The sequence below is a fragment of the Maylandia zebra genome, linkage group LG4, assembly GCF_041146795.1.
Source record: "Maylandia zebra isolate NMK-2024a linkage group LG4, Mzebra_GT3a, whole genome shotgun sequence".
In the NCBI taxonomy this organism is placed as follows: Eukaryota; Metazoa; Chordata; class Actinopteri; order Cichliformes; family Cichlidae; genus Maylandia; species Maylandia zebra.
The window spans coordinates 5,450,585-5,477,019 of NC_135170.1; the positions used below are offsets into that span (position 1 = coordinate 5,450,585).

At 43.6% G+C, this 26,435-nt stretch overlaps 1 protein-coding gene across 3 annotated transcripts in view; it reads right to left on the reverse strand.

Moving 5' to 3' along the window:
• The window catches only part of nsfa (N-ethylmaleimide-sensitive factor a), an 82,898-nt gene that overhangs the window by 27,900 nt on the left and 28,563 nt on the right, over positions 1 to 26,435 (reverse strand). For 2 of the 3 annotated variants that reach the window (XM_004570305.2, XM_004570306.4), the window contains exons 2-3: positions 19,572 to 19,589; positions 2,062 to 2,147 (exon numbers count right to left, since the gene is read on the reverse strand). In XM_004570305.2, coding sequence (XP_004570362.1) covers positions 2,062 to 2,147; positions 19,572 to 19,589 — 104 coding nt within the window. The remainder of the gene's footprint in view (positions 1 to 2,061; positions 2,148 to 19,571; positions 19,590 to 26,435) is intronic. The other variant, XM_004570307.4, reaches the window with a different exon arrangement.

Sequence of the window (26,435 nt, forward strand, 5' to 3'; positions counted from 1 at the left end):
AAGCTGAAGCTGCGCCGGGGCTGGATCTTTCAACAAGACAATGACCTGAAACACTGCTGAAAATCCACTAAGGCATTCATGCAGAGGAACAAGTACAACGTTCTGGAACGGCCATCTCAGCCCAGACCTGAATATTATTGAACATCTGTTGTGTGAGTTAAAGAGTGCTGTCCATGCTCATAAGCCATCAAACCTGAATGAACTAGAGATGTTTTGTAAAGAGGAAAGGTCCAAAATACCTTCAACCACAATCCAGACTCTCATTGGAACCTACAGGAAGCGTTTAGAGGCTGGAATTTCTGCAAAAGGCGGATCTACTAAATATTGATTTCATTTCTTTTTATGTGGTGCCCAAATTTATGCACCTGCCCGATTTTGTTTAAACAATTATTGCACACTTTCTGTAAATCCAATAAACTTCATTTCACTTCTTAAATATCACTGTGTGTGTCTCCTATATCATATACTTTATATTAGGGCGATCCTGGCTCAAGAGTTGGCAGTTCGCCTTGTAATCGGAAGGTTGCCGGTTCGAGTCCCGGCTTGGACAGTCTCGGTCGTTGTGTCCTTTGGCAAGACTCTTCACCCGTTGCCTACTGGTGGTGGTCAGAGGGCCCGGTGGCGCCAGTGTCCGGCAGCCTCGCCTCTGTCAGTGCGCCCCAGGGTGGCTGTGGCTACAATGTAGCTTGCCATCACCAGTGTGTGTGTAAATGGGTGGACGACTGGATATGTAAAGCGCTATATAAATACAGGCCATGTACCATATTTAACTGACATTTTATTGTAACAACCAACGATTTATACAGGAAAATAATGACTATGAACAAGGCTGCCCAAACTTTTGCATCCCACTATATATGTCAAAAAGCATAGTATGATTCACTGGTATCTAGCTTATCTGTATGTGGTTTGTGATTTTTTTTTCTTTAATTTTCTTTTTTTAAATTTATTGCTTCTGCTGAACTGATCTGCTGTCTCTCACTTTAAAATGCCAAATGCAGCAAGAATCACATGACAGGCGAAGGGTTGAAATGCTTATCAAGAAGTGCAAAATGATGCAAACACACACAAAAAATGAATATAAGGAGGACTGTGAAGAATGCCTCAATGCCACCCAACAAGACTGAGGTGAGTGTGACAATAAGAGACAAAATTACGCACGAAACAACGCAGCTGTATCTGCTGTGTTTGACACTCGACATTCCCACTGTTGTGGATTTCACTGGCAATAATTACAGACCCCAAAATACAAAGAAAACCTCCCCTAGTTTCATTACGTGGTCAACAGTCATTGACAGAGAAGAACTTGGACCATAAATCAGGGAGCATCACCAGCTCCAGCGCCCTGGCCTTTACCTTCCATGTTCTCACACTTTTAGGTATCTCTTGATAGAGCAGCCTTATTGGTTCACCACACACAACCAACAAATGGGAAGAGTCTTTCATGTACTACAGATTCTTCATTGTTTTACTTATGAAGCCCTGCGACAGACTGGCGACCTGTCCAGGGTGTAGCCTGCCTCTCGCCCTAAGACAACTGGGATAGGCTCCGGCCCCCAGCGACCCTGAAAAAGGATAGGGGGAAGCGAATGGATGGATGGATGGACTGCGGATCACATCAGATGTTACCCTTTTTAAAAGCAACACAATGAACCGTGTATTAGATGTGTAGATTTTAACCTTCTGAGTTCTGAGTCATCACAGGGTTGGAATCCACACCTATGATAACCTCAGAAGCTCCAGGATAGCCCCAAAGTGAAGACCTGTACAGGATGTGACCCACCTCTTGCCCCATGGCAGACAACAGAATCTTCAGTTTGACCTGAGTGCAGATTTTCATCAGATTCCTGCAGCTTTACTTATCATTGTTCCATAATAAAGTGAAATGATAATCATCCGCTGCAAGTCACTCCATCAGATCACCGACTGTCGTCTCCAGGATGAATAATGGGTGATAAAGTGGGCGGTCAGGTGGGTATTTGGAAAACTGATTGGAGAGATGCCCGGGTGTGTGCTCAGATTGATAAATGCGACGGTGATTAGGTAATAGGAAGTACTCACTGTCCTGACTGCAGATCCTTCTCACTCACCACGGCACAGTTAGTCAGCGACAGCTCGTCTGTCGGGCATCGTGCCGCTTGCATGGTCTGCAGAGAGAAAGATAGCAGAGGAAGGACAGAGATGCAAAGAACCATAATTGTTTGAGAGATACTGGGAATGACCACACACATTTTATTCCAGTACACTTTTTTATATTCTTTTAACTTGGGATTGTTATAAGAATTTCCTCCTAGCGGGCACTGAGCCTGTGAAATGTCATGTAAGGAGGAAAAATAAACACAATGTATTATAAACTGAATTTTTGAAATATAGGACACTGCCGTGATATTTTTCTATTCAGTTGTAACATTACTGACATGATAGCTCAAGTAGATGCATTCCACCTGTTAGAAACAAGGTGGTCCAACCTGAGATACCCACTATTAGATACACAAACAAACTTTATTTGTCACGTACACAATCATACAGAGTACAACATGTAGTGAAATGCTTGTGTCCAAGATGAAGACCTAGCTGTGCCATTCCAGGGCTTGGTTTTTTTAGCATGGGGGATCTAGCCAGGACCCTTACTGGATACCAGGTGGGAATTGAACATGCGATTACCACTCCAAAAGGTGTGTAGTCTTACCACTACACTATCCAGCTGCTGAGACACCGTGCTAATACCAGGTCGGACACCCCCTTTGCCTTCAGAATCACCTTAATTCTTCATGGCACAAATTCAAACATCCCTCAGAGATTTCGGTGCAACATTCTCAGATGATTTGAGCTTTTTGACGTGGGACATTATCCTGCTGGAAGACGAATGGTCCACTCTTTTCATAAATTGGTGGACGTGGTCAGCAACAATACTCGGGTGGACTGTAGTGTTTAACTGATGCTTATTTGGTCCTAAGGGGCCCAAAGCCCCCACATCATTACAGCCTGAACTGTTGGTGCAAACCAGGATGGATGGATCCTTGTATTCACATGTTTACATGTTTCTGAATTCCCCATCTGAACATAACAGCAGAAATCGAGACTCATCAGATCATTTTCTATTGTCCAGTTGTGAGCCTGTGTGAACTGCAGCTTCATTTTCATCTTCTTGGCTGACGGGAGTGAGGAGGAGACAGAGTATAGGGAACTGTTGGACCACACTGTGCAGTGGGGTGGTACCTCCTCCAAAATGTGGCAGAGACAAAGGAAATGGTGATAACTTTTAGGACAAAGTGAACACATTTCCATTCTGGGAGAAGACGTAGCATTAATGGAGAGCTACAGATACATGAGCATTCACCTCAACAAATGACCATCTTTGTAGGAAGAGATAGCTGGTGTTGTCTTAAGTTGCAATGCATCTGACTTCTCACATTTCACCACAGACATCATTTAAATGTCACAGCTTACCTGAGTGTTGTTGCTGACCATGTCAAATTCTTTCTGACTTCAGTATACCCATTTTCTGATGGATGCTTCCAGCTGGACAACACACCTTCCCACAAAGCTCCAATCATCTCAAACTAGTTCTCACTCAAACAGTGAATTCGAGCCTCTACAGTTATGAAATCCCAATATTCTGTAGAACACCTTCAGGATGTGGAAGAATGAGAAATTTTGATTTGCAACCAACAAATGAGCACACGCTTTTCTTTTTGTCTCATTTTTCTTCACAATATTCATGACAGCCAGTCTCATCATCGTCTAAGGGTGTCCTGCTGCTTTACATTCAGTCCATGTCAAATCTCAACCAACCTTCCAACTCAAGAGAGGAATTTTCTGAGTATGAATCCCTTCTTTCAGTTCATCCACTTTTCCACTGACACAGCAGCGAACACACTGACACACTCTCATTTGAACACAAATTGAAATCCTTTGCAGAACAACCACGTCTGCCACACTGAACAAAAGTAGGCAGATAGAGAAATTCCATTGCACATTGCTGCAGCATGACCACATGAAGTGGTAGCCATGGTTACTGCATTAAGTGACGACGGAGAGTGATAAATGAGTTTTGCTTTTCTGTAGGGGTGGGTTTTAATAATCGATTCATCGATTAAAATCGATTCTGGCTTGGATAACGTGATATCGTTTCATTAAATCCTGAATCGATTTTTTTATATATAAATGTATTTTGCCCAAAATTCCAGAATCTCAGGTGAAACGTCACAAAATTTTGACAACCACCAAACATTTAAAACAGTAAATGAGAGCAGGAGCACGGCTTCTGCACAAAGACGTAAACACAAAGCGCGGACCCGCCGATGGATCAGAATCAGTGAGATGTCGCCTTTCTCACCCGACGGCACGGACACGGTCGGGGCTGAAAGCCGACAGCTCGCTGATTCTGATGTTTCGGCGGGTCTGCGCTTTGTGTTTACGCCCTTCTGAACAAATTTAAACTTTTTAAAATTATACAAAATGCAAAACGCTGTGTCTGTAATAAAACTGCTGTAACTTCAGAGGTGATGTTCATATGTTGATTAATGGTTTTCTTTCGTTTTTGATCTACTGCAGAATATTTTTTATAAAATCCCAGAACAGGAAAATCACCTTCATGTTTTTCTGTGTTTTATCTTCAGCTACTTTGAAACAAAAGCATCTGCTGTGATGCTCACACCTTTGATAAAGTCTGGAAAGTGTCAGCTTCCTTATTATAGATACAAAAATATGTAAATGTACTGATCTGAATTATAATATTTCTGACTGTCTGAGGCAAAATTTCCCAGATTCAAATCGAATTGAATCAAATTGAATTGAATCGATTCAGGACCTTGTGAATCGAATCGATTCTAGAAGTCAGTGACGATACCCAGCCCTACTTTTCTGCTATGTGAATCCCTCGGCGGGAGCACAGGCTACAGATCTGCGCTCACTGTGAACACATGCTTTTTGTTTTTACTGAAGCTCTTCATTCTTAGAAGTTTGTGACGTATGCTGAGGAAACTTGGTCCTTTGAAGCAAATATCCCAGTTTCAGTGGTGAGGTCTTATGTTCAGATGTCTATGGGAGCTGTTATGTTGTGGCAAGGATTTGTCCACCAGGGGGCAACAGTGGTTGGGGAGCTTTCAGTCTGTGGGGGCGCATGCCCCGGTTCTCTTAATAAAGAAGCAACTGTGAGCTAAACATGGTCTCCGTGGTTCCTTGGTCTTAGGATATCACATATGGCGACGAGGGTAAAAGCCAGGTTTTGCTGTGAAGTTACACCGTGCTACGTGACTTATGAACTGAGGTTGGCAAGTGGTACAGCGCTAGCATCTGTGGGAAGTGGAGCGTAACCCTCAGTGTGGAATAATGGCTACCACTTTGGGCTCGGTGGCACCGTTCGACAGCGAGCTGCAATCCTGGGAGGAATATTGTGAGATTTTGGATTACTTCTTTGTGGCGAATGATATTAAGGAGGAGGAGAAGAAGCGAGCGGTACTGTTGAGTTGCGTGGGCGCACAGACCTATGCCCTGATTAGGAACCTACTCAGTCCGGTCAAGCCAGGGGATCGTTCTTATGCTGAGTTGGTGGGATTGTTGAACAATCATTTTCACCCTAAGCCGAGTGAAATTGTGCAGCGGTGAAAGTTTAACACACGGAATAGAAGGCCGGAGGAAAGTGTGGGCGATTATGTAGCGGAGCTGAGGAAGCTCGCACAGGACTGTAACTTTGGTGACTCCCTGACGGTGATGCTGCGGGATCGTTTAGTATGTGGAATAAGCGACGACAGAATACAGCGCAGATTGTTAGCAGAGGATTCGCTAACATTTGAAAAGGCGCTGAAGTTTGCTCAAGCAATGGAGGCTGCTAACAGAGACATTGTGGATTTGAAGAGCATGACAGAACAGTCGCGATTCACTAAAAGATTAGGAGCCGTGAGCAAGATGGAGGACGGCGGCTCGACGTCACAACAGGTTGTCAGGAAGGGCTACAGATGTGGAGGACTAAATCATGTGGCCAAGGACTGCAGGTTTGTTTCAGAAAAATGCCACAACTGTGGAAAGGTGGGACACATAAAAAGGGTTTGCCGAATGAAAATGGAACAAAAAGGAGGGCGTGGCAGACAAGGTAAACAAGCCCATTTCTTGGAAGAGGAGAATGTGGAGAGTGAGGAAGAAGGAGCTGAAATGCACCACATAAAGGCAAGTGTGACTATGTATAATGTGCATGAGGAGATTAGCATCCCAAGGGAAGAACCCATCAGACAGAAGCTAAAAGTAAATGGACAGAATGTGACATTTGAAGTAGACACAGGCTGTGGTTACACTATCATGTCGAAGGAGTCATTTAAAAAACTTTTTGAAGGCAGTAAGGCGCCCAAAGTAAGCAAGTGTGGAATCAAACTGAGAACGTATGGAGGCCACAAGGTACCCGTGTGGGGAGCAGCCCAAGTGCAGGTGGAATTCAGAGACAGTAAGAAAACACTGGATGTGGTGGTGGTTGAAGGGGCTGGAACTAGTTTGATGGGTCAGGGATGGATTAAGGCCCTCCAATTAGACTGGCAACCTGTACATAAGATCGAAGGCGGAGAGGATGCCTTACAGCGGATACTGGCCAGACATGAAACAGTGTTTAAGGATGAGTTGGGAACGCTGAAGGGGTTTGCGGCAAAGATACATGTAGCTAAGGATGCTAAACCGTGCTTCTATAAGCCCCGATCAGTTCCGTTTGCTATGAAAAAGAAAGTAGAGCAGGAACTGGAGAGACTGTTGGAGGAGAAAATCATCCAACCAGTGAAATTCTCAGAGTGGGCCGCACCCATTGTACCCATACTAAAGCCAGACTCCAGCGCCAGAATTTGTGGTGACTACAAACTGACTGTTAACAAGGTGTCGCCTGTAGAACAATACCCCATTCCACGAATGGAGGACATGATAGCGGGGCTGGCGGGAGGAGAAAAATACACCAAGTTAGATATGAGTCACGCATATCAACAGGTTGTACTTGATGAGGAATCTAGAAAGTATGTCACAGTGAACACACACAAGGGTTTGTTTACATCAGGGGTGCCCAATCCCGGTCCTCGAGAGCTACCGTCCTGCAGCTTTTAGATGCATCCCTACTCCAACACAGCTGAATCAAATGAATGGCTTGTTATCAGGCCTTTGCCAAACACGATGGCATGCTGAAGAGGTAATCCCATCATTTGATTCAGCTGTGTTGGAGTAGGGATGCATCTAAAAGCTGCAGGACGGTAGCTCTCGAGGACCGGGATTGGGCACCCCTGGTTTACATACACCAGGTTGCCATTTGGTGTGAGTTCAAGTCCTGCCATTTTTCAGCGCACCATGGAGAGTGTGTTGCAAGGTCTGACCAATGTCGCAGTGTATCTGGATGACATCATCCTGACGGGAAAGAATGACAAAGAACATCTTCAAACACTGGAGGGAGTGCTGCAGCGCTTGGAGGAGGCGGGCCTGCGCTTAAAAAGGAGCAAATGTCAATTCATGGAGAAGGAAGTGACATTTTTAGGACATCGGGTGGATAAGACCGGTTTACATCCAGTGCCGGCAAAAGTGAAAGCAGTGCAGGAGGCGCCACCCCCAAAATCAGTGACAGAGCTCAAAGCTTATTTGGGGTTGTTGAACTTCTATAATAAGTTCTTGCCAAACTTGTCCACACTGTTGGCCCCACTGCACAAGCTTCTGAGAAAGGGGGAACCATGGTGTTGGGGACCAGCACAGGAGAAGGTTTTCGGCAAATCAAAGGAACTGTTGCAGTCAAGCAGTGTATTGGTACACTATGATGAGCAAAAGGATTTAATTCTTTCTTGCGATGCGTCCCCCTATGGAGTGGGAGCAGTACTAGCTCACCGCATGCCAGATGGTCAGGAAAAACCCATTGGGTTTGCATCGCGTACCCTGAATGCAGCAGAAAAGAACTACTCACAGCTGGATAAAGAAGGATTGGCTGTGATATTTGGTGTACAGTATTTTCATAAGTACCTGTACGGCAGGAAGTTCATGATTATCACGGATCATAAGCCATTGATAAGTTTGTTCCATGAGTTGAAGGCCGTCCCTCAGATGGCGTCACAGAGGATCATGCGATGGGCAGTGTTATTAAGAGCCTATGAGTATGTCATTAAATACAGAGAAGGCAAAAATAACAGTAATGCTGATGGTCTGAGTCGTCTCCCTCTTCCAGAGAACCTCCCTAAAGAGGTGGCAGCTGAGGACCAAGTGTTGATGGTAGATCAGGACCAGGAGGACGTGATGACATCTGAGCAGCTGCAAAGATGGACAACCAAAGATCCCATACTCTCCAGAGTGCGTGAGTATGCTATGAGAGGATGGCCCACTACGCAGCATCCTAATTTTCAGCCCTACAGACAGAGACAACAGAAGCTGAGTGTGCAGGATGGGTGTGTGCTGTGGGGGGCGAGGGTGGTGATACCAGAACGAGGTCGACGCCCCCTTTTGGAACAGCTACATCAGTCACACCCAGGAATGAGCCGCATGAAGGGCCTGGCCAGAAGCTACATGTGGTGGCCGCATATGGAGAATGACATTGAAGACAAGGTGAGGTCCTGCAGTACATGTCAAGAACATAGACACAGGCCACAAGAGGCACCGCTACACCCCTGGGAGTGGCCAGAAAAGCCCTGGAGAAGGATACATATCGATTATGCTGGCCCGTTTTTGGGTAAAATGTTCTTAGTAATAGTGGACGCCCACTCCAAATGGTTAGATGTGTATACAGTTCCATCCGCTACAGCAGCTGCAACCATAGACTGCCTGAGAAATTGTTTCAGCACGCACGGCCTTCCTGAGATGGTGGTCTCAGATAATGCCCAGTGTTTTGTAAGTGCACAAACTAAAGAGTTCATGGCAAAGAACGGAATCACTCACGTCACCTCCGCTCCATATCACCCCGCCTCCAATGGGTTAGCAGAAAGAGCAGTGCAAACGTTCAAAGAACTCATGAAAAAGAGTACTGGAGACACACTGGCAACCAAGTTAAACAGGGCTCTGTTTAGTTACAGAATCACACCACAGTCCACAACAGGGAAGTCTCCCGCTGAGTTGATGATGGGCCGGAAGTTGAGGTGTACTCTTGATCTCATACACCCTGACTTGAAACAAAAAGTGACAGCAAAACAAGATAACCAAAGACGGTATCATGATAGACATGCCAAGGAACGCATGTTTGTTATTGGAGACACAGTATATACCAGAAACTATGGCAGAGGACCCAAATGGATACCAGGACTTATACAGGAGATGACGGGGCCTGTTTCCTACTTGGTGATGCTGGGCAATGGGACAGTGGTGAGGCGTCACGTCGATCAGCTGTTTGCCCGCCTGGAGCCGTGCCTGGCAGCAGGAATGCCTGAAGGCCACCCAGGCGAGCCCCCAAAGGCAGCCCCAAACATCAGCGCTGAGACAGGAGACGAGGATGAGAGACACATAGAGGTGCAAGTTACACCAGTGGTGAAGCCACATATGGAGAGTAGTGATTCGCTGGAATCACCTGCCACTGGGTTACGGCGATCGCAAAGGACCAAGAGAAAGCCGGAGCACCTGAGAGACTTTGTGCCGTGATTACGGTGAACTGTTATAGGTTAACCTAAGACTGTTGGACTAAAGGTTCACTATTCCGGAGTGAAATTTCAATAAAGGCTGGGGACGGGGTTGTTGCATTTTTTTTATAAAGGTGAAGTTTTTGGTTATGGGTATTTTCTGTAGTGATTAAAACTACAGAGTAGTTCCAGTTTAAGGGGGGAGGAATGTTATGTTGTGACAAGGATTTGTCCACCAGGGGGCAACAGTGGTTGGGGAGCTTTCAGTCTGTGGGGGCGCATGCCCCGGTTCTCTTAATAAAGAAGCAACTGTGAGCTAAACATGGTCTCCGTGGTTCCTTGGTCTTAGGATATCACAGGAGCCATATTTTGTGGACAGCAATGGGTACCTGGTACATTTTAAGCTGCAGAAGACTTAAGGAGACACCTTTGTCATCCATCACGTCTTGGCGCTTAGATCAATTTTGGTTGCTTTTTGCCAACTGCAGTTAACAAGGAGGCTGACAAATCTGAAAAAGAAAATTCAGGTGGGTGGGTGCTATGCTGCTAGCAACGTAATGTGAGCAGCTGCAGGGACCCAGTGGAGAGGAATGAAACACAGAGCGTGATGTGAGCTGGTTTAAGACAGAGCATTTTATTGTATTATTCCCCCTTTTCCTTTAATGTAAGAAGTGATATAATCAAGTGGCACAAAGAACATAAGCAATATTAGCATTTCAAAATTTCAAAGTCTTTCACTGGCAAAGAAATCACATTTATGCACACGGGTACACTGTACTGCCAAACATCTTAAACTCTGGCCATGATTTCAGTCGAATGATTGGTTAACAGCATTTTCCTAAAAAGGGAAAAGTTGAATTAATAATTTACTGTCATAGGAGCATAAATAGTGTCCTCTGGTTACAGGCAGATATGGGCAGTAACGCGTTACAAATAACACTTTACTGTAATCCAATTACTTTTTTCAAGTAATGAGTAAAGTAAGTAAGTAATTTGTTACATTACTTTCAGTGCCACAGTGCCTATAGCTGTCTTTAGCTGTCTGTGAGTACACCAGGACTTTGGTCTCAGTGGATGGACATAAGAGTAGTGCCACACCCCAGTTCTGAATTGTACAGAAGAGGATTAGGACCAATAGGGAAAAAAAAGTGTGTGTGTGTGTTGGGGGATCAGAATTGTGAGGAAAATCAGATTTCTGACATTAATCTCAAAATTCTGGCTTTCTTCTCTGAATTCTGAAAGATGAAATCCAACCCCCCATTTCTCTTTCCATAGTGTCAAATTCTCTTCTCTAAAACTGTCTTGCAGCAGGCTGGGAAGCAGATACAATTGGGTATTGTCAGCATAGTGTGTGTGTCGACCAACCTTTGAAACTTCATAATGTTAGGAAGAAAAGAGGACCCAGCAACAACTGGGGTGTCCCAGAGAAAATCAAGTGAAGTTTGGCAAAGGTTTAACCACAGTAGCCTACTACAAGAGGATTTGATGGCCCACTATGTCAGTGGTCAATAATTGATGTAATAATCAGGCATTCATAATAGTCATCCACACAGCATTTATATACATGCACATGGCAAAATATGACAGGGACTTGTCTGTGAAGGTTCTCAGTCATCCAGGTCATCGTAGTCAAAGGAGCTTGTAAAGAAAAGCGTCTGGACTTCTTTAAGTTGCTTGAAGACGTTTCACCTCTCATCCGAGAAGCTTCTTCAGTTCTAAGGTCAAATGGTGGAGAGTCCCAGATATAAACCTAGTGGGAGTTTCCCCCCACAGAGGGACAAAAGGACCCCCTGATGATCCTCTAATCGCCTGAGCCAAGGTGTGAAACTGGGTGTGGGTCCCAATCAGCCAGAGTTTCGGGTGAGTTCATTGTGAAACCTGGCCCCACCTTATCATGCGAATTACTGAGATCAGATGGCCCAGGATGTGAGTGGGCGTTAAGGCGTCTGGGAAGGATCTCAAAACTGGATTATAGATGGCAGAGAGTTGGTGTCGTAAACCCCCGCCTCTGTTCAAAGATGGTCGCTCACAGTGGACATAGATGGCTTCTTTCACTCCTCTTTCAAACCATCTGTCCTCTCTGTCCAAAATGTGAACATTGGCATCCTCGAAAGAGTGACCTTTGACCTTAAGATGCAGATGGACAGCTGAGTCTTGTCCTGTGGAGGTGGCTCTTCTGTGTTGTGCCATGCGCTTGTGAAGTGGCTGTTTGGTCTCTCCAATGTAGAGGTCCGGGCATTCCTCACTGCACTGTACAGCATACACCACATTGTTAAGTTTGTGTTTTGGCGTTTTGTCTTTCGGGTGAACCAGTTTTTGTCTGAGCGTGTTGCTGGGTCTGAAATGCACTGGGATGTCATGTTTGGAGAAAACTCTCCTGAGTTTTTCTGATACACCGGCTACATAGGGGATGACAATGTTGTTGCGTCTGTCCTTCTTATCCTCCCTCGCTGGTGTCTGGTCTTCTTTTCTGTGCCTCTTTGCTGACTTTAAGAACGCCCATTTAGGATAGCCGCACGTTTTGAGTGCTTCCTTTACATGTGTGTGTTCCTTCTTTTTCCCTTCAGGCTTAGAGGGAACATGTTCTGCCCGGTGGTGTAGGGTCCTGATTACTCCAAGTTTGTGTTCCAGAGGGTGATGGGAGTCAAAGAGGAGGTACTGGTCCGTGTGTGTGGGCTTCCGGTAAACTTCGATGTTGAGTTTGCTGTTCTCTTCAATGTGCACAGCACAGTCCAGGAAAGGCAAACAGTCGTCCTTTGTGTCTTCCCTGGTGAACTTGATGTTTTTATCCACAGCGTTAATGTGCGCAGTGAAGGATTCCACTTCTTGCGTCTTGATTTTGACCCAGGTGTCATCTACATATCTGTACCAGTGGCTGGGTACTCTTCCTTTGAAAGAGCCAAGAGCCTTCCTTTCCACTTCCTCCATGTAAAGGTTGGCTACAATAGGTGACACGGGGGAGCCCATGGCACAGGGATAACTGTTTGCCTTTCCTGGACTGCGCTGTGCACATTGAAGAGAACGGCAACCTCAACATCGAAGTTTACCGGAAGCCCACACACACGGAACAGTACCTCCTCTTTGACTCCCATCACCCTCTGGAACACAAACTTGGAGTAATCAGGACCCTACACCACCGGGCAGAACATGTTCCCTCTAAGCCTGAAGGAAAAAAGAAGGAACACACACATGTAAAGGAAGCACTCAAAACGTGCGGCTATCCTAAATGGGCGTTCTTAAAGTCAGCAAAGAGGCACAGAAAAGAAGACCAGACACCAGCGAGGGAGGATAAGAAGGACAGACGCAACAACATTGTCATCCCCTATGTAGCCGGTGTATCAGAGAAACTCAGGAGAGTTTTCTCCAAGCATGACATCCCAGTGCATTTCAGACCCAGCAACACACTCAGACAGAAACTGGTTCACCCGAAAGACAAAACACCAAAACACAGACTTAACAATGTGGTGTATGCTGTACAGTGCAGCGAGGAATGCCCGGACCTCTACATTGGAGAGACCAAACAGCCACTTCACAAGCGCATGGCACAACACAGAAGAGCCACCTCCACAGGACAAGACTCAGCTGTCCATCTGCATCTTAAGGTCAAAGGTCACTCTTTCGAGGATGCCAATGTTCACATTTTGGACAGAGAGGACAAATGGTTTGAAAGAGGAGTGAAAGAATCCATCTATGTCCACTGTGAGCGACCATCTTTGAACAGAGGCGGGGGTTTACGACACCAACTCTCTGCCATCTATAATCCAGTTTTGAGATCCCTTCCCAGATGCCTTAACGCCCACTCACATCCTGGGCCATCTGACCTCAGGAATTCACATGATCAGGTGGGGCCAGGTTTCACAATGAACACACCCGAAACTCTGGCTGATTGGGACCCACACCCAGTTTCACAGCTTGGCTCAGGCGATTAGAGGATCATCAGGGGGTCCTTTTGTCCCTCTGTGGGGGGAAACTCCCACTAGGTTTATATCTGGGACTCTCCACCATTTGACCTTAGAACTGAAGAAGCTTCTCGGATGAGAGGTGAAACGTCTTCAAGCAACTTAAAGAAGTCCAGACGCTTTTCTTTACAAGCTCCTTTGATGACAGGGAGTTGTTAATTTGGCTCATCTGAAAGATTGAAAGCAACCTCAGAGTAAAAACATCTTAAACTGGCGTCTTCATCGTCCATAATTAGTTATATTCCAGTATCATAAATGATAGATAAAAATAAAAGGTACCCCTGACTTATCATCAGCTATACTTTTATGCATCCACATCTGGTATTTATAGTGCAGGAAGTGTAAAGCGGATGCTTTCACAACACAGAGAAAAAGTGAGACTGCTGTGAGTCTTTTCTGGTAAATGAAGCCTGGAACACTTAGTGATGAGTTACCAGCTGCCCTAAATTTCACTGAAATGCTTCATAATTAATGCTCTAGAGATGGAATTCCTTCCACTGCTTGCAACGGCAGATTTAGGAGTCAGGTAAGACTCACTTAAATTTCTGTAACTTGTTTTTACATTCATCACTTTTGCATCTGGTAATTAAGAGATGGTATTAAAAAAAGAGCAGCATGCAGCTCGAGTGTTTAGCCTCCTCATCTGGAAAATAGCTGTCAACAGAAAATTGTTGCACTGGCAAAATTCCATATTCAGATCACTGAGTAACAAAACAATCTTTGCTTTAATCTGTTCTCCAAAATTCTGCCAAATCCAACTTTAATCTCAATGGGATTTAGGTCCAAGCAGAAATATGACCTCACAGTTAATCGCATATGGATTACAAAGTTTACATGCTCTTTTTGACTCTTTCACGTCCACTAGAAAATATAGACAGGTGACATGTTGCTACAATGGTCCGAGTCCACTTAGAGGGAAGCGTCACTGCAAATCCGAGCTTGTCTAGAGCCACCTTTATCCCATGACAGACTTTTCAACCCTTACTACGATGCATTAGCATGCATTTTTCTTTAGTTTGTCATTTTCTGTATCTGAATGTGTGTAATACTGCAATACTGCACATTCTTTGTGTCTTTAAATGACAGCAACATTATAAAGAGAAAACACATCTTTTAATATTAACTGTTTGTTGCATCTAAAATGAATGAAATGCATCAGATGTAGCACGATACTGGTAGGAGAGGCAAACACTGCAGTGTTGGCACTGTGCCCACATCACCTGCACCTCAGCAAGTCTGAGCAGACAGAGGTGATTCAGAGCAAGACCGCTGTGTCCAAGACCCTTAAAGGGGCATCTCACATCATCAAAATAAATGGCCTCTGCTTGTTTCTAGTCATTTCTATGGTTTGCCGTCATGTTTTAAAACTTACATAGCACCAGTCAGTGTAGCTTTATCGCATACTGTACACTGTAGTGCTCAAGTATAAAGAGGTACATGCAGGAAAACCCACAACACACAAAACTGTGCATAGTGACTGTAGTTTTTAATCAAAGCTAATCAAATGTATGTATAAATATTTCTGAGGATTTCTGGTGGTCTGTTGATTTAACGCTACATTTCAATTTACTACTATTTCAAAAGAAATACGAAACACAAACTCTCTCACCTTTACTGATGTTAATAATATAGATAGATTCAATAAATACAAATATTTAAGGCATATAAATTATGCATGATGTTTAAGGCCTCGATAGAAAAAGAAAGCTATGATATTATGGTAGCTCTGGATGAATCTTCCTAGCACTGCCCTACTTGTTGATATAATCTATTCCATTAGTTCAATGGAAAAAAAGGCTTTTCCCCTTTTGATTCAACCAGTGGAAGATGCCGCTGCTATAAATCCACGTGGAACATTTTTTGTTCTATCAAAAACGTTTTAAGTATATTATGAGCTTGTTTATCGACTGTGCTTTCTTCCAGACCCTATGTGGACACAACAACTAAAGCAATGGGAAGTTTGTTTTTTAATTATGCCAAAATAAAAAAAGGAAGTGCTACACTGCTGCAGCTGCAGTTGTAGTTCATAAAACTAAACTCTGAGCTCAAAGATACTGTAAATTTTGTGAAGCCAAGAAGAAAAGACCATTCTCACTCCCGAGGCGTAATATAGAGACCATTTGTCAAGTCCCGAGCCGTTCCTGAGGAACGCAACAGGTGACCTTCCGCGTTCTTATATTATGGATGAAATCCATAGAATGACGCGCCTCGGTAATACACGTTCCAGCCCTGTATTCCAGCCCTAACCATAACCTTAACCAGCACTTTAATGACATTAGAGAGTAAAACAAACGTACATTCCAAATGGCTCTCATGTTTCCTCATTTTTGCGATCTCGTAATATAGGCATGCGTTGGGTGCCCGGAAGTGTAATATACTGACGATTTGTCACCTAGCGTAAAATGTTACGCTTTGGAAGTGAGAACGTGTCGAGGAGAAACTCGTAGCTGAGTGAAAACCTTTGGTGGGGAAGAAAAAGGAGTATTTCATTTTTTTACAGTTATTATTTATTTCTACAATAACTCAGATGTCCTAACTTGTTCAAATACAGGCGCACTTTACATGCCATATATTTGATGATATAGTATACTGTTTGTAATTTCTTCGATTTTCTTAGATTTCAAAAGATGCTCTTTCAAGTACAAGTAAGCCTAGACTATCCTCACTAGTCCAAATGTGCACAGAGGAAGCATGATGCATTAGAGTTCATTTGCAAATCATCACAGACCAACATCTAACCATGGGGGATCAGAGAAAGCCATTTTCTAGTCAGAAGGAATGAAAATGAATTAACTTTCTGGAGCAGAGTGCAATTGATGACAGATGCGGTAACGCTGATGCTTTTAGCAGTGGCAAAGAAATTGATGCGTGTGATGCTGTAAAAAGCAAAAACACTTGGAACACAAATACTGTACAAGTAGGGGTGGGTTTTGATTATCGATTTATTATTGATTCTCGCTTGGATAACGTGAAATCGATTCATTAAAATCCTGAATTGATTTTTTAATATAAATTTATTTTGGCCAAAACGCCAGAATCTCAGGTTAAACCTCCCAAAATTTCAACAACCACCAAACAGCTAAAACAACACAGATTCTGCACAAAGACATAAACACAAAGCGCGGAGCCGCCGACGCATCAGAATCAGTGAGACTTTCTCACCTGACTGCACGGACACGAGCTGAAAGCCGACAGCTCGCTGATTCTGATGTTTCGGCGGGTCCGCGTTTTGTGTTTACGTCGTTTTTGCGCTGATTCTGAAGCTGCAGGTTTTTCTCTCTTCTCTCCAAACAATATTGAGTAAACCAGCAGCAAAAGAAGATCCAAACTACGCTTCACATAAACATCGTCATGAATTCCCTCTGATTGTTTTGCTTCCACCACGATAAAATCACACTTCATGCACAGCTCTCTCTCTCTCTGTACTTCAAGAACAGTTTCCCGTCTAAAAACCTGTTTTCTGCATTATTCGCTTGCTTGTTACGCACAAGTCTATGGTTGTTTACAGCCTGTCAGACACTGTTTTTTTTTCTTGTACTTCCGAAAACAAAGCCTCATTTCTGCCGTTCAATACTGAACAAATTTAAACTTTTTAAAATTATGCAAAATTGCAAAATGCTCAGCTGTGTCTGTAATCAAACCTCTGTAACTTTGCTCTGCTTCATGCCGGCAGCATCAGGTAATGTTCATATGTTCATTAATGGTTTTCTTTCGTTTTTGATGTACTGCAGAATATTTTTATAAAATCCCAGGAAAGGAAAACCTTCATGTTTTTCTGTGTTTTATCCTCAGCTACTTTGACACAAAGGCATCTGCTGTGACGCTCACACCTTTGATAAAGTCTGGAAAGTGTCAGCTTCCTTTTTATAGATACAAAAATATGTAAATGTACTGATCTAAATTATAATATTTCTGACTGTCTGAGGCAAAATTTCCCATATTCAAATCGAATTGAATCGAATCGTGGATCGAATCAATTCGGGACCTTGTGAATCGGAATCGAATCGATTCTAGAAATGAGTGACGATACCCAGCCCTGTGTACAAGCTTGCCAGCTGCATCTCATCCAGGCTAACCTAGAAAACATCTTATACACAGTGAATATTAAACAGACTATTTATAACCAAAGGCCATGCCTCTGATCTAATTAATTTTTAAAGGCTGTCTGTCAAACATTTGTGATAAAATTCACTATGATTAGAAGAGGTGAGTGGGTTGTCTTATGCATACTTCAACATATAAAGTGGAGGTAAATGTGGGATGTGTTGGCCACTTGCTTTAGGTGTGATATCTTCAGGAGTTTCCAAGTCTTTTGCCCAAATAATACTAGATAAAGATCATTTTTATATTCAGAAATTGAGCATGCACATATCCAGCATGGTGGCTGAATGTGCTGACATACAAATCGTTGCAACGGTCCAGAACTTTCCATTGAGAGAGAGAGAGAGCAACTGCTAGCCTGTTGTGATTATATTAACATTGTCTGAAAGTTAATTTATGAGTCCATGTATCACATTTCCTCATTGTGTAAGAGTCTGTCTGCATGTAAATTCTCGCCATTTTATTTTTAACCTCATGGCCAAATGATTAAGGTGCATTAGGGGTAGTAGTAAGCTGTCGCTGCAGTACTTCACCGGGGTATTTATGAGTAAAAATGAATCAACTGTGAAAAAACAACTCAGATAATAAGCAGGGCATATCAGGCCATCCTCATTTGGATTTTGCACTGCAGGCTGTTTTTCACAATCCACTAAATCACTCTGATGAAGACCGTGGATGCACATTCGCAAATTTATTTCTTGCTTTGGAGAACATGAATGTCTGCAGGGATCACCAAAGTCATTAGGAGTTATCCAGGAAATTACGACCAGCTAATGATAGCAGGTTCCTTATTCTCTCTGTTCACATTCTGTATCATGAACATCGCAGCAGAAAAATGTGTTTAAGACAAAATATCGAGAGGAAAAAGAAAACTGCCACTCCTGGTGCTTCCCTGCTTCCCTTTGTAAGTGTTCTCAGTTTTACAACATTAAGGCCTACCCAGAAAACTGACAGATGTCCTGAGTATATATAGCTACCATATTCTGATGACTCACCCAGTCTAAAGCGTTTTCAAGCTATAATCCATGTTCATGTATTATTATTATGGTTAACGCATAGCAATGATGTATAAAGCTTTACAAAACACAATACCTTGAAAAGAACCCCTTTTGATGTCCATCTCTAGCACAACCCTTTGTCTTTTAGCTCTTTTGACAGCTACAGTGCATTTCAAGTACATTTTCTAGCTTTTGTACTTTGGCCCAAGGTCAGTGTTTATATTTTATTTTCATCCTTCTGACAGAACAACACAATCAGCAACTGATTTAGTAGAAGTCATACCTCTCACTCATTCATTTCTAACCAACCTGGCCTGGCAGCTACCCAGTCATTCCACGGATGGACAGACTCCAACTTCACCTATGAGTTGGAACAGTAAGAAGAACTTGTTCATATGTAACTACTGAGCTCAACAATATGCTAAGCCTAGGATCATAGTCATTAAAATCTTCTGATGAAATGATACATTAATCATAGCTAAAGCCAAAAACCTCTTCACAAATGTTAAGGAATGCCAACTGTTCACTTTAGGATTTTTGGTGTCAGCAAAGTTAGCTAAGATGCTGTAAAGCTTGGATCCACCTCACAGTATTATATATTTCTGCAAACTATCTGCCTGCTGAATCAAAATGGTAAGTTCCTAATGGAACACATCCATTTTGTTCTGGAGACTTGCAGTTTCACAGGGGAGTTGATTAATGGATGCTCAGGAGCTAGCATTTCCATCCAATCAACATGTGACACCAGCTTGAGTTTGCTGCCAAAGACTCGGTGGTTGCCGGTGGTTGCCTCACATCTCTTGAGGTTCGAGCCAGATATCCAGGCAGCAGCGGGAGGCTGACAGCAGTGACGCAAGCAAGCTATAGAACCGACTCTTCGGTCAGAGAGTGAGCAGAAAATAGCAGATATATCCCACATAAAAGAAGATGGCAGCTCTCTTTGAGAGTTATACACCCATACATACCTTGAAAAATATTACGACCTTGTGGGCGCCAGTGGAGGCAAGCAGAGAGGAAGGACAGAAGACAGCATTTGAGAAGGAGGGGGACTCAGAGCAGCAAGCTGCTGGAGCTAAGGTGTGAAGCTGTGGTGGCTGCAGACAGGTGCACTTAAACTGCATTCACATGTATGGAATGACTCATGCATGTACATATACAGATTACCTGGGGTGGTGAGGGGTTAGAAGTGCATACAAGCCAGAGTTGGGGTTTGCTTAGACTAAAAGACTTAGACTTACAAATGTCTGTAATGTTCTTTGGAACTTTTTCCCAATAAATAAACCCCAAGTCTGGTGGGCTCATGCACAAAATGTTATGCATGTCACAGGACAATATGTCTTCCACACACTGGAGACAAAGTGACAGCTGCAACACTGTGGTGAGAGATGATGGACAGAGAAAGAAGTCAGCCATTTTTTCCCCTGATTTGTGAATATTCATTTATAATGGATGGATTGTGACATGGCATTAATGTAATCATACTGGTAATGAAAACTTTCACTGCAGTGTGTGAAATGACAACAACTTCACATCCAATTTTGTCAATAAACAAGTCAATCACGAGGCAAAATTTTGGAAAATGTAACATCTGAAAATTTGATTAGAATTGCTCCAAAGCAATTGCTTTGTTCTGTTATGGCTGCTAGCATTGTTAGCATCAGTTAGCATTAGCCAGCATGCTCAAACAGACAACATATATCACAGGAAGGGTACCAAAGCCACAAGCAAACAGATTAACAGGTCTTTAACAAGCATCATTTGTCTTCAATTTTGCTCTGTGTCATCAGTAAACCTGTGTTTGCCTCAGTGCTCTGACCCCCCTATGACAGCTCTTTTAACACAGTAGGAACAGCAAAGGGATACAACCTGCACAAAAAACATGTGAATAACTTTAAAGGAAGCAACCTTGCGAGAGTACACAGGATACACAAGATCATTTGATTTCATATCTATCTATCTATCTATCTATCTATCTATCTATCTATCAAAAGCCTTTCAAAGGCTTCATTGTGTTGTCAGTCTCTAACTCTCACTGTGAGACAGAGACAGACAGACTCACTTTGGTCTCAGTAAGTATGCTGAATTTTGGACCTTGCAACTGATTGATTTATCATCATTAAAAGATCAGAAACAGCGACTCAACTCTTATGGGAAGGTTTACCACAAGGTTCAGGAGTGTGTTCATGGGAATCTTTGACTCAAAGTCTCCAAGCTAATTTATCCCAAAGATGTTCTCTCAGGTTGAAGTCACATTTCTGTGCAGGTCAGTCAAGTTCTACTAATCCATGTCCCGAAAGTGGTCCACAAAGCTGGGAGCATGTAATTGTCCAAAATATCTTGGTATGCTGAAGCATTAAGAGTTCCTTTGACTGGAACTAAGGGACAAACCCAACTCTTGAAAAACAACCTTAACCACCCACACCATAATCTCTCCCCCCCCCCCAACCAAACTTTACACTTGGAACAGCTCAATCAAACAAGAATCGTTCTCCTGGCAACTACCAAATCCAGACTTGTCCATCAAATTGTCAGACAGAGAAGCATGATTCGTCACTCGTCAAGTATATAACAGGTATATTTTACTTATATATAATTTTTTTTATAGTATCGGGGCGATCGTGGCTCAAAGAGTTGGCAGTTTGTCTTGTAACCGGAAGGTTGCCAGTTCGAGCCCCGGCTCGGACAGTCTCACTTGTTGTGTCCTTGGGCAAGACACTTCACCTGCTGCAATATGGCAGCCTCGCTTCTGTCAGTCTGCCCCAGGGCAGCTGTGGCTACAACTGTAGCTGCCTCCACCAGTGTGTGAATGTGAGAGTGAATGAATAGTGGAATTCTACAGTGCTTTGAGGGCCCCGAAAAGCGCTATATAAATGCAATCCATTATTATTATTATTATTATTAATTCCCCTCTCGCCTCTGAAGGCAGTCTAGCCTTCAAGCTTGGGTTCTCTACCAGAGGCCTGGGAGTTTGAGGGTCCTGCACAGTATCTTAGCTGTTCCTAGGACTGCACTCTTCTAGACAGAGATCTCTGATGTTGTTCCTGGTATCTGCTGGATCAGGGCAACATCCGAGCTGGCATGACTTCATATTTATCTGTTTTGCTCGTGTCTGCGGTAGGCATGCTTAGCGTGGGGGTACTAGCCTTTGCAGCTGATGTACTCTGGCGTTCTTTCCAGTTTTTCTCACATAATTCTATGAGCAAAGGATCCCAAATCAAATAAAAAGATATAGTATTTTCTACATGACTGCTTCTTGTTGATTGTTATTCAGTTATACTGCTTGAAAAATAATGTTTTGGTGCTGACCGTAGCGGTCTGTTAAATTGCCTTTCATTTTCCTTTGACCATGGAAAGCTCAAACCAAGAATTGGCAAAACACAATGACTTGCCTCAAGGCAACAGGCAAAGTCACTCGTGGGCTCACCTGAACACTACCAGCCATAGCCAAGGCTAAGTTGGTAGGTATGGTTGGTGCAATCGACCCATCAGTTAGAATCAAGCTTATCAAACCACTTGGTAAAATCTGTCCTTGGAATCTCTTGTTTGCACTAGTACAAGACTAGAGACCTTCCAATATTTCGACCTGAAACCATATATATAGATATTAAATGCCAGGAAGACCTAAACTGTCTCTTCAAAGACGCTAGTATCTGGGGCCTGGATCTCCTCCATACCTGCTTCATACCCTGGGGGACGGGGCTGTGGCTCCCCACACTCCCTAGCAGATCGTTACATGGAGAATCCTTTGGAATACAAGCATGCTGATCCACACAGGTGTGCACACAGGTGTACACACGGGTGTTCACAGACGCGGACTACACCTTTCTTGGCTGCTGCCTCAAAGCACATGGTGCGCTGTCTATCTTGCGTGCTGCACAATATCGTTTATTATTTAGTATCTACTGATATCTACTGCTAGCTAGTTTATTGTGATGGTGCTGTTTTTTTTGAAAATAAAATAAATTCATAATTATAATAAAGGTCAATCAAATGGACCAATATGGCAAGGCCATGATGATCCACTTGGTAAAATAAATCCGCTTGGCATCTTTCTTGGCCTTAAGACAACAATTCTGTCAAAAAACGATTTAATATGAAGGCAATGGGCAGAGAGTTACAGGCATAGCTCTAAAGAATGTAGCCTCATGGGCAGTGTAGTCCGTGCTGCAGGGAGAATGGACTGCCATACCCGTTATGTGACTGTGAGTGTGAGGAAGGGAGAAAAAGGACAGTCGAAAAGTACGAGTTGTCACCGAGCAGAAACGGAAGCAGGAAGCATGTAAATATAATAATAACCACTGCAGCCAAACAGAGTGCCTGACGAGCCCAGTTGTAAGTAAGCTATTAAGACTTGACTGTACGCTGTATTTGTGTTTTCCTCTGAAAAAATAAGTTCCATTGGAGCAGCCTTTCAGCGCCTCTCTCTGTCTCTCGCTAGCAAAGTTGACCCAATCAACAAAGTAAAGCTAGTTTTCAGCTACGAGCCCGACACGAACCCGACGTATTAGTCAGAGGTTCCTTTACTACGGTTCGGAGCCGCAGACCTGTTTTATATAAGCGTGAAATAGTTTTCTATACGAGATCGCTGCAAAAAGTGCAATCTTACCTAATGTCCACATACTGTTACTCATTTTATATTAAGATTTAAAAATCTAGTTGGTGTTGGTATGGCGGGTAACCTTCAGTAATAGTAATAAATCACACAGCAATAGTACATTCATGTAGTCATGAAAAGGATGATAATATATTAAGTAATCCAAAGTATTCAGTGTCAAATGACTTTGATTTCACTGCACTTCCCTCATCTAATAACTCTGCATTCACTCCAGCATACATCACAACTGTGACAAAAATTCTTTGTTGACTAATTATTTAATAACCCAGATTTTTCTCCACGTTTTTAATAAAGCCTGAATTAATAATCTGCCTGTGTCTCTCCCATGAGACAACTAGCCAATTGGCTGCCTCCAGGTTCCTTGATTTTTTTATTCAGAAAGCGTTCTTCTCTTTTGGCAATGTGCCGTGGAAGCAGGGAGTGGCTGAATTACTATGCGGTCACTCCCTGCATCTCCCTTTCATTCTAAATATTTTTCTAATCCCAGCATCCCATTAAATTATTCATCCAGTCAGATGTCTTCTCTGGCCGTCGATGGGTAATGAAGCTGCATCTGCAGTGCCCAAGATAGTGACTCATTAGATAGCTTCGCATCTGCTGTTCCCTGTTGAGCTTGGCTAAGCTATACACTTTCCCACTTAGGGTTTTTCTGTACTTATCAAATAGCACATGCGTCTGAGACATTATCATATTTTGTGTCCAAGGGTTCTAACCTCATTGGTCATATCTTTCATCCACATCTTCTAGTTAGCTTATTTTTAAGGAAAATCCAATCTGTGGACTTTAAATTGACTTGTTATTACAGTTTTTTTCCCTTTACCATTATATGTTGTTCCTCTTTTACGATCATCTAAAAATAATTTCCAAAAGCTGAACAGATGTTGATAATTCTGGTACCCTAAGCAATTTACGTAGTAAATTTAATCCAGATTGATTAATTAGAGAAGTTAGTGTATTTATGTATGTCTGTTCTCTATGATCAAATAATACGATATATACTGTCTATCCCAGCTATCAGAAGGCAAGAGGCAGGGTGCAAAACAGGTAGCTAGTCTATTACAAGGCTTCCATTCTCTCTTATGGCCAATTTAGAATTACCAGCTAGTCTAATATGTCTTTGTAATGTGGGAGATGTCGAAGCATCCAGAGGGAATACACGCTGTGTTCTTCCATTACAAGAACCTAGCCCTAGTTATGATCTTTAATCTTCAGTCTTAATCATTTAAGCGTATCCCTATAAACCTGTCGGTTCAGTAAACAGTACTTCAGAAAAAAAACGTTTGTTACATTTGCTTCCCTGTAAGGGAATCAGATGGATATTTCTTTCCATCCAAGTGAAAGAAATATCAGTGAAGCCCCACAGTTAATTCCATCAGCCCTGCAAGCATTTTAAACCTTGTGTTTTGGAATTCATAATATATACACAATACACTTGCATAAGCTCTCACTAACATGCTGGAAAATCATCTCTGTTGGAAGCAAACAGAGACAGAGGCAGAGACAGATGTCCTCACTTCCACACTCCTGCATACATTTATAAAAATGTTCTCTTATACTTGAACTCAGTCTTAAGGTTGCTCCCATTTGGTGTAATCGATTTATAAAAGATGCTTCAGGTTTTACGTAGGTTTGTCAGCAATACAATACACTGGTTATAGTCGAACATGTTAAAAATGTAATAATAAAACAAAACTTGTCCCACATACCCATCATTATGGTGCAGGAAGTCGTTGCAGCTCTCCTAACACAATATCGCCACATAAACTATGATATAGGAGGAAAGGAAGTCAAAAAAATTTTTTTCCACAAACTCTCAGGTTTTCTAGCATCTCCCTCTGCCATTAAAATGGTGTTTGTCATGTCTGAGTGTGGGCAGGCAGGAAGAGAGGACCCAAAATGCAGGACTCACTGAGGCGGAAGTAATTCAAAACACACAGCTTTATTGCTGGTAAGAAGCAGAACAGAAAAACACTAACTAAACTGGAAGAACGGAATGAGTAGGCAGGAAGGCTGGCTGGCAAACGGAGCACACGGAGGAAGCGAGGGTAAACAGACGTTAACGATGCGACACCGAGTAGGGGAAGACACAGACACTAAATACAAGAGGTGAACGGAGCAAAGAGGAAACAGCTGGGAGACACGGCTGACGTTGATTACACTGACGAGACAGGGAGAGCACAAAGCTGAACGCACTGACAAAGGGCACAGACCTACAAAATAAAACAGGAAGCACACGCCAGACAGAGACAGACTCGTAAACAGGCATAATGACGTCATGGACAAACAGAGGGACATACGGGCAGAGAAGACTAAGCACAGGCAACCTAAACCAAACATAAGGGCAAGATAACAAAACCTAAACCAGAAATAATCATCATCAACATCATCATCAGATAACTAAAGAATCAGAATATAATTGTAATCAAAACAGTATCACCAGAGAATAACTAATCCATAATGCAAAATAAACCAAAACATAAGAAACTCAAAATACTGGGTCGACCCGACCCAGGACCGTGACAGTACCCCCCCCTCAAGGGCGGGCCCCAGACCGCCCAACAGAAGCACAAAAAACGGCCAAAAACAGAAAACAACCCAACCAGGGCGGGCGGCGGGGGACCAGGAAGGAGGGACAGAGCCCAGAAAGACCCAGAAGGTCAAGTTCAGGGGGCCGACCCGGAGGCCAACAGCGCAGGAGGCCAAAACAGTTCAGGTCTGGGGGCCGACCGTGTGGACGGCAACTGCGGCGACGGGCAAACAGTTCCGGGGGCCGGCCACGCGGAAGGCAGTGGCGGCGACAGAGCAGATCCGGGGGCCGGCCACGCGGAAGGTAGTGGCGGCGTCCAGGAGGGTGTTCAGGAGGGCGCCCACGGTGGCGGAGATGCCCAACAAGCGGCCTGGCAGATGACCGACGATGTGGAGGCGGTAGTAGGGGACCTGAAGGCTTCGTGGCCCCTGCAGCCCCAGGCGAAGTGGAGGCCGGACCAGACGAGGTGGAAGCGGAGGCCGGACCAGACGAAGCTGATGCTGAAGTTGAAGTTGGACCAGGTGACGCTGAAGCAGGTGAGGAGGCTGAAGCCGGGCCAGGCGACGCTGAAGCAGGTGAAGCCGGGCCAGGCGACGCTGAAGCAGGTGAAGCCGGGCCAGGCGACGCTGAAGCAGGTGGAGCCGGACCGGGCGAGGATGAGGAGGCTGGAGCCGGACCGGGCGAGGA